Source organism: Equus quagga, chromosome 4 (assembly GCF_021613505.1).
Source record: "Equus quagga isolate Etosha38 chromosome 4, UCLA_HA_Equagga_1.0, whole genome shotgun sequence".
In the NCBI taxonomy this organism is placed as follows: Eukaryota; Metazoa; Chordata; class Mammalia; order Perissodactyla; family Equidae; genus Equus; species Equus quagga.
The window spans coordinates 40,307,476-40,320,686 of record NC_060270.1 but is presented as its reverse complement, the minus strand read 5'-3'; the positions used below and the strand labels follow the sequence as shown (position 1 = coordinate 40,320,686).

At 36.9% G+C, this 13,211-nt stretch overlaps 1 protein-coding gene and 1 pseudogene across 6 annotated transcripts in view; one reads left to right on the top strand and one right to left on the bottom strand.

The window, feature by feature from the left end:
• The window catches only part of FXR1 (FMR1 autosomal homolog 1), a 70,082-nt gene that overhangs the window by 26,040 nt on the left and 30,831 nt on the right, over positions 1–13,211 (top strand). For all 6 annotated transcript variants that reach the window (XM_046658417.1, XM_046658416.1, XM_046658413.1 and 3 more), the window contains exons 4-9: positions 8,082–8,153; positions 8,560–8,708; positions 8,934–9,027; positions 9,708–9,824; positions 11,161–11,331; positions 12,746–12,824. In XM_046658417.1, the coding sequence (XP_046514373.1) occupies positions 8,082–8,153; positions 8,560–8,708; positions 8,934–9,027; positions 9,708–9,824; positions 11,161–11,331; positions 12,746–12,824 (682 nt within the window). The remainder of the gene's footprint in view (positions 1–8,081; positions 8,154–8,559; positions 8,709–8,933; positions 9,028–9,707; positions 9,825–11,160; positions 11,332–12,745; positions 12,825–13,211) is intronic.
• On the bottom strand, positions 2,613–3,311 carry LOC124238028 (diphosphoinositol polyphosphate phosphohydrolase 2-like; annotated as a pseudogene).

Here is a 13,211-nt window from a genome sequence, read left to right as displayed (position 1 = left end):
GTTTTTTCCCCCTAAAATAAAAAGAGTACTTACGTTTTTAACTTGATACTTTTCTCTATGGTAATTTATTACATAGTTTATTACTTTTAGTATCTTAATTTTTAAATCATCAGCCAGTGTTTTCTTTCTGCTAGTCACAAATACTAGTATAGCAGTAATAACGTACTAGTTATTAACACATAATCTATGAGGCTTTTTAAACAGTTTATCTCAGTTTAACATAACGTTCTCTTGAGGGCCTCTTCTAAACTCTGAATACTTCATTAACTTTTCCAAGGTTAGATAGCTTGAAAGTTGGGAGGCTGATAACTAGTTTCAGTTTTTGTCCTGAATGTTGTTCTTTAACATATCATGCTATGTTCACAGGATGTTGTCAGTTTTGTGCCAGATTCAGAACTCTTGCTCTTTTGGAGTTCTAGGAATCCTTCCTGTTTGAAGATGGGAAAGGTGACTTTGATTTTGCCATTAGTAGTGCATTTAGAACAAAAATGATCTAGAAGAGAGCCTTCCTTTGAGCTCTTCAGGTGTTTATGTAAAGTTCAGCCATATGAAATTTCCATTCTTGTAGATCAGGAGTGGTTGAATATTGACAGTTTCCTATGGTTTACTCTAAAATTTTATTGCTTTGAAAATATGTTTGGCTACTTGCGGTTCACCTTTCCAGGCAACTTATGAGACTTACATGAAGTTATAGAACATAAATTAGTGTCGTAGTCTTGTAATGGCCTCAAGACGATGACGCTGTATGATTTATGAAAGAAAGTTGAGGTTTTGAAAGGTCTAAAACTCAAAGGTTTCTAAATCTAATTATCTGACTTTTTTTTATTTGACTTAAAAAAGTGGAATATATTTTAATATCTTTATAACAGTAAACGTAATTAAGTATTTTCGGTAAGTATTTGCTTAATGGTTGGTTTTGCTAAAGATTGCTAAGAAAATAGTGCTCAGCTTGTAAAGTTGGAGGTAATGGGAAAATGAAGAGTTCATTGATTCTCTTAAGCTTGATATATAATAAAATGCTCTGGGATATTTGAAGGGCAGTAGAAAAATTATTTTCTCCCTGTGATCTATGAGGTGCTTTGCTTTACTGCCTTGTTCAGCAAGTTAATACATATGCTCAGTTGTGTTACACAGGAAACCTGACATCTGAAGCCAATAATACAGTTTTACAAAGTTTTCTAAGTTTCCCCTTTGAGTTTCACATAGGTGATAGTAAAAACTTTTTTAATTGTGAAGTTTTCTGTTGGAACTAAGAATTGGCAAGCTGTTGTTCTTGTGACATGTGCCTTTCCTTCCATCTTTTATGGCAGATTGTCAGATATTATGGTTGTACATCTTTATATTTTAATTATAACATTGGGATAGGTGCCTTGTGAGAAATTAGACAAAGGGAATAAGAATTAATTTGAGATACGACTCTCCCTCATTTTTTAAATTCAATATTATATTCATACAAAAGATACAATGTGCATGTATAGTTTACATCTTACCTTTAAAAATGTTTCAGTTTTATTCTTAGGACCAATCTGAAAATTTTAGCTGTCTGTAGTTGGAGGCAGTCTCTCTCTTAATACCAAATCCATTGTTAGTGCTTGGGAAATGCTTATACATTAAAGAAGAGGCAAGCATATTCTTCAGTACTTATATCTGTCTCATTTGGGGAATGGCAAGTTTCTAAGACTTAAGAAACCCATTTGTTAAAAGTGTTGGCCACAAATAGGAATGAGATAATACTATTGTGTAGGTAAATAATGGAATTATTGTGTTCTAGGTGTTAAACTTGCTTTCCTAATGTACATTTTCTATTTCTTGATTGATAGCAGTGAGATGAAATGGTGGATACAGGGGAACAGTACTCAATAAATGTATCTCATGTAGTTGTAAAAGAGGTCGTTTTGATTATTCAAGTTAATGGTTAACATTATTTAGAAATTTACTTTATAGTTTGGTGATGCGTAGAAATTCCTGCTTTGGTGTTCATATTATCTCTGGTTGTGACTTTGAAAGGCATAGTTGAACATTATTAACTTTTTTTTTTTCAGTTTTCATGATATGCATTTGCTACATGCATTTTGCTTACAGTACCTCCCTAAAAATCACCAACTCCATAGAGTTGAACTTTATGTTAAAGGACTATTGAGTTATAGGGGAATAGGCCATATCGGGTAGCTAGTGACAATAATAACTAGTTGTGAACATTGAGACAAATGAGTTGACAAATTCCTAAAAACAGAAAATTGAGTCCTTTGTCAAAATAGTTATTGAACCATATAGAAAGAGTCCAAATCTGGAATTTATGAATTAAAATTGTGATCCTATGAAATAAGTTTTTGAGTGGGTGGATTTCTTTAATATCAGGATGTTCGTAAATTCCCACAACAGTATTTGTTGAATATGTTAATGCTGTGAATGAGAAACCAATTTAGGGGGAAAACGTACCCACAGGTAGGTTGATCTGACAAAAACCACAGACTGATGTCGAATGGACAAAAAAGTGAAAAAAATGACAAAATAACATGGGAGGTGGGGTGGGGCAGGGGGCACAGTTAAGGCATCTAAAAAAAAATTCCACATGGCTTTGGCTTATTAAAATATTTTACACTTAAAAAAAAGATTTGAAAGCATCTGAAAAACATGCAAATTGTTTGAAAACCCTGCATGGCAAATTCAGACAGTTCGCAAGCGTCATTCAGATGTTTGCCGAGGAAAGTAAAGAAGCCTCTCCCAGTGAGGTGGCACGTGGTCGGGAAGATGCTCTCCCAGCTCCCTCTGTATTATACTAGATGGCAACCCAGGGGTCTGTGCAGCAGTTACAAACAAGGTGTTATTATCTGGAGGGGAAGGGACAGTGGAATTGCCATTGGATGGAGAACACCTCAGCTTTAGTTTTTCCAGATACTCTGCATGTACAGGCTTATGACACTGGAGAACTTTGATAGCATCTTCAACTTTGAACCACTCTCTCTTCCTTCCTCTATTAACAGAATCTTCCCAATCTTCTAATATTTCAGTGACAGTAAGAACATAAGCATATGTCCTGTGCTTTCGGTCTTGGTTCTCAAATATGCCCAGGAGTCTGCCTAATTTTCCTTTGACCCAGCGTCTTCATAAACCTCCCTCACCGCAGCACCGCCAGGCTCCTCATCGGGCTCCCCGCCTCCTCCTGGGACAATCCATTGGTCTGGGTACGGACTGCTTCTCACCAACAGCACCTCGTCCTCTTGCTCGCTCCGGAAGCACAGGCACACTGCCCGCTTCTTGAAGCCCTCGTGGTCGTAGGTCCGCGTCTGGTTGGGCTTGAACTTCATCATAGAGGCGGGCACTTGCTGCCGCTGCTGCTCCGGCTGCCGCCGCTGCTCCGGCTGCCGCCGCCCCGTCACAGATAGCGGGCGAGGGCAAGTCGGGGCGCGGGGAGGTGAGGCAGCGGCGCGGGACGAGCAGTGAGGCCGGTCAGTCCCGGAGCCGGCAGCCGCTCCGGCGCGGGGCAGGGCAAGGCGCCAGCGTGGGTCACTGGAGCCCAGGATGGAGCCCAGGAGCCGGGGAGCAAGCGCCGCCTCTGCCGGGGTGTCCGCCGCTCTCCATGGAGTCCGCTGGCTGCTCGCCTGCTCCCTCCTGCCGCCGCCTCCGCCAGGGGAAGAGCGAGGCTCAAGGCTTGCACCGCGGAGACAGTTGCGAGGACCCACGCCGACTGGGCAGCACTGCTGCGGCCTGAACATTATTAACTTGAATGAAAAGTTGATAACATTTGAGGAGCCAGACTGGAATTCTATTTAAGTCACAATTTGGTTGTGTGCTAGAATTTGGAGATCATTTTGTAATAAGGTTTGACTTGGAGTCTTTTGGTAGAAAGAATCCTGAAATAGGCCTTTGGAATTTGATTCTTCATATTCCATCCTCTACTCTGTAAAACCGTAGCCGCCTTCAGTTGGAGTACTATTGTGTTTTTAGGTCTCTCATGGGCACTCCTTAGTGGGTGGAGACTTCCTGCCTTTTTTGTGTGTGTGAAGATCGTCCCTGAGCTAAAAGCTGTGCCAGTTTTCCTCTACTTTGTATGTGGGATGTTGCCACAGCATGGCTTGATGAGTGACATGTAGGTCTGTGGCCAGGACCCGAACTGGTGAACCCAGGGCCACCGAAGTGGAGTGTGAGCTTAACCACTATGCCACCCGGTTGGCCCCTTCCTGCTTTTTTTTAAGCTCTTAGAGAAACTTAGAATGTTAGAACAATGAGGGCCCTTGCTTTAGAGTGTGAATTGCTCCCTTGGGAAAAGTTTGGAGATTTAAGTGGAATCTGAGGAACAGGAATTTCTGTGAAGTGCTCTTACTGCAATGACATAGTCATAAATAAATTCAGTAATCAACGTTGGAGAGGTAGTACACTAGGGCACAGTTTTAATGCTGGGTTATTAAAGTGATTTTTCATTGTGTGAAGACACCATTCATTTTGTAAGGGATGTGATTTGATTTGACCCATAGCACTCAAGTGGAGCCAAATTCATAGTGTTTTGATTCAGGCTCAGGAACTTAGATTAGTTGGCTTTATCTTTCAGGGGTAAAGTTATTAAGCTTACAGAGCTAGATGTAAGTTTAAAATGGAATCCAGCATGTTAATGTTGAATGACAAAGCCTCAAGGCAGTACAAAATGGTTTATTCTCTCTTTTGTACGTAAGCTTAAACAGGAAGCCAGAATCCTAGAAGGGTAATGCCTTGGTGAACATAGGATTAGAACGAAGGGATTTAGGTAGTTTTTTCAGCATTCAAGCTTGAAGGGACCCATCCACTATGGATCACTAAGAGATACTCCAGCCTGCTTAGCTTGAACTGCCTTTCTGAGAGAGTGCTTGGAGTGGGCACTTTTCCTTCTTAAGGTTTTCTTTCTGTTTTTTTAATCCTCAGTATACTAGGGAAAATAGTCATCATCATTCATCGTTTGGGTTCAGTGGGCCATTTTTATTGTTTGTTTTTTTGTATTTTTAAGTAATTTTACATAAAGTTTTATACAGGTAAAAATAAAAGGATGGTGACAGTCAACATTATTAGATATTTTAATAAGCATTTAAACATAGCAAATCCAAATTTTTATTCCATATTTTCCTGGTTTTGACAATACATATGCCTAAAATGAGTAGAGTTCTTTAAATATTACTACTCATCAGGTATCATGCATAAACCAGAACATGTCTATCTTAAAAATACTGATAATCATATTTAAAATACGTCTCTAGTAAGATCTGGTTTATCATTTCTTCTGGTTCATCTTATACTTGAATTATCAGAATGCAGTACTTTAAGAATACTTTGGAACTTATGGTGGCTTCTAATATTATTGAATAGAATATAGTTGTCTTTGCACTATAATTGAACTTCTTTCATATTTAAGCAATTGGATTTTTTGCATTTCTTCATCTCTCTCTAGTCATCTTTGTATACACAGCTGCCTTTGGCATTTGTCCACTTATGAATTGTATCAAGTACATTTTGGTGTACAAATACAAAAGATGAAAGAATACTGTCATGTGTCCTTCTAGAAAAACACAGTGGTCCACATTCTTGTCCCAGGATTTTGTATGATGAAGTTCCAGTTGAATGACTTAACTGAATGTGAATACTAAATTTCCTTTTTCTCCTGAGAAGTATATTCTTGGCAAATATCCGTCTAGGATGTCATCTGAAGACTTCATAGTCTGAAATTCTGCTTATAATTTCACATTCATCATTAGAATTTAGAGTGCTGTTGTCTATCTCTTTGCATCATTCTGATTCCTTTAATAATTGTGAAAGTTCTTCCTCTCTAAATTTTCTTGTCTTTGCAATCATTGATGGAAAATAAAAATTCGTAATTGTTAACTGTTCAACAATAGCCAGAAGCAGACTACAAGAATGGTGTCTCCAGTCTTTTTATACTTTCTTGAAAGACTAGGTAATAAAGAAACTAGAGAATGATGCAGTAGTAACGATATATTTCACTGTTAATCTCCTTCCAGGTGATACCATCATTCTTCTGTTGTAGACTTTTTTTGAAGCATAGTTGGGAATAATTGATGAATGATAATGAAATAGCAAAGTATTTTAAGATACAGGGAAAGTAAGATCACTAGATTCTACATTAGATTTATAAAAAGGGCCCACTGGATACATACAATAATTGCAAAATAGAGTTTTTATTCTATACTGAAAAAAGTAAAATTTGTTGTTTTTTTGGAAGACCTATAAGAAAGGGTAAAAGTCATGAAATAGAAAGATTTGCGCATGAAGGAAAGGCAAAAGCCAAAATTGAGTCCACTGGAGCCAGGTTGGTATATAGACCTTTTTTCCCCTCATAGTTTTGTTTTTCTGTTTTTGTTTTTTTTTTTTGAGGAAGATTAGCCCTGAGCTAACATCAGCTGCCAATCCTCCTCTTTTTGCTGAGGAAGACTGGCCCTGAGCTAATATCCATGCCCATCTTCCTCCCCTTTATATGTGGGATGCCGCCTCAGCATGGCTTGCCAAGTGGTGCCACGTTTGCACCCAGGATCCGAACTGGCAAACCCTGGGCCACCGAAGGGGAGTGTGCGCACTTAACCGCTGCGCCACTGGGCAGGCCCCTCCCTCATGGTTTTTTCTTTCTTTTTTTTCCTTAAAGATTGGCACCTGAGCTAACAACTGTTGCCAATCTTCTTCCTTTTTCTCCCCAAATCCTCCCAGTACATAGTTGTATATTTTAGTTGTGTGTCCTTATAGTTGCGGCATGTGGGGTGCCGCCTCAGCATGGCCTAATGAGCACCCCGGATCCAAACTGGCAAAATCCTGGGCCGCCAAAGCGGAGAGCGCACGAAGTTAACCACTCGGTCACGGGGCTGGCCCCTCTCATAGCTTTTTTCTAATCATGTGTACAGTAAAGTTGATCACGAGGTTTTTGCTTATTCGTTTACAGTTCCAGTATTCTACCACTTCCAAGATTATTCTCAGATCATTTTGAGAGAAGCTTCAGGTTTTCTAAAACTATTTGCCCATCAGTAGTCATTTGCATTGATTTCATGGATGGCTGTTAATTTGTATGGGTAGATTTCTCCAACCTTATTTTATTATATAGTCAGGATTTTTGTGAGGGTACTTCTTAAGTCATCTCTTCCCAGGCTCTGCCCTCCCCCCGGTTTTCCATGTATTGAAAACAACAAACAAGCTGCTGTATCTTTAATTCCTAATGGAAATTTTTCTAATGTATTATATTAAAAATAACCTGATAATTACAAGTATAGAGCATATAAGATAAGTTTTTTAAATAGGTTTTGTTAAGATAAAGTACTCTGCTAGATAGAGTAAATGTGTGTAATTTTTTTGTTCAGCTGAACATTTTTAGTATATTTGATTTAGGTTCCTCAGCAGGGGATCTAAATGTCATATCTTTGAAGGAATTTTGTTTTTAATTTTTTAAATTTTAAATTTTTCCTTCTCCCCAAAGCCCCCCAGTACATAGTTGTGTATTCTAGTTGTAGGTCCTTCTGGTTCTGGTATGTGGGATGCCGCCTCAGCATGGCTCGAGCCCAGGATCTGAACCTGCAAAACCCTGGGCCACTGAAGCAGAGTGCGTGAACTTAACCACTCGGCCGTGTGGCTGGCCCCATAAAGGAATTTTAAAATTGGGTTTATCACTTTCTGAGAAACAATTCTTGATTTCATCTTATAAATATTGACAGTAGATTTAAAATACATCTCTAATAAGGTCTAGCTTATCCTTCCGATACTTGAATCATCAGAGTGCAGTACAGTGTTGACAGAAATGGATTTATATGTATTTTACGCTACGTAAAACTGCCTCGTAAGAAGCATTTCTTTAAAATAATACTTAACTTATGTTTAGTAAATCACCACGAATTCAGAATTGGATTTCCAAGGAGCCAAATTGGTCAGAAAGGGTTCAGTTTTTTTCAGTAGTAAAATTTAAATGTACATAACTCTTATTAAACTATGTTTATTACACCAATTTCAACACAATAACATTTTTGATTCTTGAATTTAATGAGATTTGGCATCTATAAGTCATTATTTAAAATACTGAAATCTTGGGAAGAATGGATAAGGATGGTTTTTTTCCTTCTCAGGTATATTCAAGAGCAAATGACCAAGAACCTTGTGGATGGTGGTTGGCTAAAGTTCGAATGATGAAGGGAGAAGTAAGTGATGTTAATACTTGCTTTGTGATTAGTTTCCAAGGAAATACCTCAGCGCTTGGTTTCTATAAATGTTATTCCAACTCCTAGTTTTGTTTCTAAAGCCCTGCTTCACAAATAGTTGATCACGTATTTCAAGAATTGATCAGACTATTAATTTCTTGTCTTTGAATTTTCACACACCAAAGCTACTCTCCAGAAGTACACCCCAAGCATGTGAGGACCACCAAGGGTCATGCTTGTAAGAACCTATAATCTAGTTTAGGCAAATCAGATTGAATAACTAAGCTGTTCTTAGTGTTTGTGCCACCACGGGGTGGGTCTGCTGGGAGCAAGATAATTAGAACTTCATTTAAAGCTCATTATTTTTGTTCAGATGGGATTTTTAAAGTATTTTGATGTCTTTTAGTTTTATGTCATTGAATATGCTGCTTGTGATGCCACTTACAATGAAATAGTCACATTTGAACGACTTCGGCCTGTCAATCAAAATAAAACTGTCAAAAAAAATACCTTCTTTAAATGCACAGTGGATGTTCCTGAGGATTTGAGAGAGGCGTGAGTAATTTTGTTTACTACTGAATTGCTTTGTGAATTAGGAGGATTTTTCAGTGCTACGAAAATCTTTTTTCCCCAAACGCCATCAAAAACTTCTGATACAAAATCTTTTTAGTAAACAAAAGTTTTAATGGGTAGTATCAAATTGAAATACTGAGCTTGCATTATAATTGAAATCTAAATTTAATCTATTTAGGTCTTACACTTGAATTAATTTCTCCCTAGGTGTGCTAATGAAAATGCACATAAAGAGTTTAAGAAAGCAGTAGGAGCTTGCAGAATTTTTTACCATCCAGAAACCACACAGTTAATGATACTGGTAAGATAACTCCATATTTTAAGGTTGTTAATGGATATTGCACAGATTTTGTAATTAAATATTTCAAAAGATAAAAGCTAACTTGGAGTATAGTGAATTTATTAATACACTAGGAGAAAAATTTTTTTGCAGTTATGAAATATTAATTTTTTAATTTCTTCTGGAGTAAGGAGGAAAAATTTTAATGTGACACTGTTAACATTGTAAAATTCTTTTTTTTTTTAAAGTTTTTTTTCCCCCTTTTTCTTCGAAAAGCCCTCTGGTACATAGTTGTGTATTTTTAGTTGTGGGTCCTTCTAGCTGTGGCATGTGGGACACAATCTCAGCATGGCCTGATGATCGGTGCTGTGTCCTTACCCAGGATCCCAGCCAGTGAAATCCTGGGCCGCTGAAGCAGAGCGAGTGAACTTAACCACTCGGCCACGGGGCCGGCCCTAACATTGTAAAATTCTTAATGTGTGGGATCATGTGTTATCCCCCCCCAATCATAATTTGATTAGCAGTTCTAAGTAAAATGAGAATTGAGAAAGGAAACTAAGACTACTTGTGGAAGGAGGAATGTTAAGTGAGGAGAGGAGGCATGGTAGAAGAGAATCAAAGAAGGCTTTCCATGGAAGGTCATGTTTGTATTGTCTTGAAGAATGATTAAGTTTTTGAGTGATTGACTTGTTTGTTTGTAGTCTGCCAGTGAAGCAACTGTGAAGAGAGTAAATATTTTAAGTGATATGCATTTGCGAAGTATTCGTACGAAGTTGATGCTTATGTCCAGAAATGAAGAGGCCACTAAGCATTTAGAAGTAAGTGGGTTTACTCATAAAAAGATTTTTTGTGTGTCCATTTAGTTTTGTGAGTATATCATTCAAATTCCCTGGATCAAACTGCTTGACTATAAGGTAAGTCAATTTAGGACCTGTTTTATGGACCTGGAGTCATTGCGTCCTTCGAAGAAGTGCTTTTTTCGGTTACTTTTCTCAGACATAGCCTTTCATTTGCTAAATGCCTGTTTAGTTTTTTGTCAGGACTTAGATGACAGGTACCAAAGAGCTTAGATACTCACTAGGGATATCCAATAGAACTATATTGCTAGTTCTTCTTTACTCTTGTTCTTAACCTTTTTTTTTGGACTAACTTGTCACTGTCGCCACACACTATAACAACTCTTGTGTAAGAGGAGAAGAGGGCACGTAGCATACAGTTTTTTAAAAAAGCCTGTCGTTGCTTCTCTATCCTGTCATAAGGTACTCCTGTTTTGTCCTGTTCTTCACTGCCACACTATTAATGACTTGTTCCCTGCCCCCACCCCCTTCCGCCCCGCAGCACACATGTGAGCACACACCGTCTTAGAGAAATTGAGGTATATTTATCTTTAGGACAAGTTTGCAAATACCCTTATTAATTTAAAAGTTCCGAACAAGGGATATGCAAATGAGTTTTGAAACACGAATCATCTGAATTGGAGAACTGCCTATATCAGTAATTCTGAAAAATTGTTTTAGAATTACTGTTGTCTATGACTATGATTAAATAGACTGATCAAATGGTTTCTTTCCACTTTCATTGTATGACCCTAAATGAGTTTCCTTTATTCTTTTTTTCCCTTAGTTCTTTTTGTTTTTTAATTGTGGTAGAACATACATAACATAAAATTTAGTGTCTTAATTATTTTTAAGTGTCTAGTTCAGTAGTGTTAAGTATATTCACGTTGTTGGTCACCCAGTCTCCAGAACTTTTTTCATCTTGCAAAACTGAAACTCTAAACCCATTAAACAACTTCCCATTTTCTCTTCCTGCCAGTGCCAGGCAACCTCCATTCTACTTTCTGTTTCTATAAATTTGACTACTCTAGATATCTAAGTGAAATCATATGGTATTAGTCTCTTTGTGACTGCCTTATTTCAATAAGCGTAATGTTCTCAATGTTTATGCACCTTGTAGCGTGTGTCAGATTTTGTTAAGGCTGAATAATTTTACATTGTATGCATATATCACATTTTGTTTATCTATTCATCATTCAGTGGACGTTGGGTTGCTTCCACCTCTTGACTGTTGTGAATAATGCTATGAACGTGGGTGAACAAAAACCCACTTTTTGCTTTTGAGCTTTTATAATTTCTAGTTTACCTCTTTTACTAGTGCACAAAACAACTTGCAGCAGCTTTTCATGAGGAATTTGTTGTGAGAGAAGATTTAATGGGCCTGGCAATAGGAACACATGGTAGTAACATACAGCAAGCTAGGAAGGTTCCTGGAGTTACAGCTATTGAGCTGGATGAAGATACGGGAACATTTAGAATCTATGGAGAGGTAAGCTGTTGTTTGTCCCCAACCTCGGGTAACTTTACTATAACATATTAACTATTGTTTGATCTTACTTTATCTGGAATTTCAGTTTACTAGTGAAACGCTTTAAAATCAGTCAGCCTAATAATCATTACACATATGCAGGTGAATTGAAGATGATAATTGTATTATATGGGACAGTGAAAGATACTGAGTATTTAACAAGCGCTATTTTCACAAGTTCTTTAACCAGGTGTTTTTGAGTTCCAACTCAGTTTTATCTGCATTACAAATCAGTTTTTTGAGTGCTCGGTATGTGTCATGTACTAGCAGTTAATAGCGTATAATAGAATAGCTTTTTTTAGAACTTGAATTTGGATAATATTTTGTCATTGGTTAATTGTGACATTTGCATGGACAGGAAAATAATATATCGGATAAATAAGTAATTCAGACTTTTCATTGAGACCGTCCTTCACATTAGAATAAATGGATGAGTTCTTGTAGGGGTTGATAATTTTAAGTCTTTTCATACAATAGCTCTTCTTTTGAAAAGCTTGAGTCGTGTAGTAAATCTGAGTAGGAGGCCTGAATTTTATTTCTGAAATCTTTAGAAGTGGGCAGTATAAAAAAGTAATGAAGATGAAAAGCTTTGGAGCCCTACTACCTGAATTGGAATTCTGTGTCTACCACTTTGAGTGGGCTTGGAGAAAGTTACTTACCTGCATAATTTTCTTCATTGTAAAATGAGAATAATAATAGTACTTGCCTTAAAGTTTACGAGGATTAAATATGGTTATAAAATTTTTATTGTGTATGGTATATAATATAATGAGCACACAATACACTTGATCTATGGTTATTAAAGAACAAACATTAAAAGTGGAAGTTAATTGTTACTGAAAACTGTAAATTCTTTTTAGAGGGATCTCCTCCCATCATCTTTTAAAATTCGTTAGAAATTAGGAATTTTTAATGATCTTGTCAGTAGTTTTTAAAAATGTGTCTCTGCAAAAACAGCTTTCAAAATAATTTATGTTGAGAAAGAAAGAACAATGCACGCAATATGAGCAATTTGTTTTTAGCATTCACCTGGAGAAATTCAACCTGGGAGTATGGACCAAACATATTTAGGATTAGGTTAAAATTTGGCAAACATAAATAAGTTAAACTGCTAATTTTCTCAGGAGCTTAGAAGGGACCTTAAAAATGTCTAATGTTTTGGTTCTAATAGTACTTTTTTTCCTAGAGTTTTAATGATTACTCTTATTTTTTTTTTTAGTACTTCATGAATTAGTTGACCTTATATGTCACTAGTGGGTTGAGTATAATATTGTACTAGAGCATAATTCAGATTTTTCTCGTTTCTCATGTTTTGTTTTGGGTTGTGGGTTTCTTTACGGTTTTATTTCATGTTTATTTTCCCCCTCTTCTACAGAGTGCTGATGCTGTAAAAAAGGCTAGAGGTTTCTTGGAATTTGTGGAGGATTTTATTCAGGTTCCTAGAAATCTTGTTGGTAGGTACTTCTACTAAATGTTATTTTAATTACATAGAGTGACTTAATTGAAAATTAGTGTTGTCTGATATCTTATTTTACTTACGTGGAGTATTTGGATAACAGTGCTTGTTTTCATTGTTTTAGTAGTAACATTGTATGTGACTTGTTATTGTCTTCTTAAAAAGTGAAGATGTTTTCTTTCTTCTGTACAGGGTGACCCACTAATAAGACTCATGATTTTTGTAACAGTCATTACAGTTTTTCTTAAGCCTTTTCATCCTTTGGGCTCTTTCTTAATTGCTTAATGTCTTTTTATCATTCGTATACATCAGAATTGTCATAGTACTTTTTGAGAAGGTGTTTGTGATAATTTTTTTCTTTTATTTAGTGCAGAAGAAAAAGTAA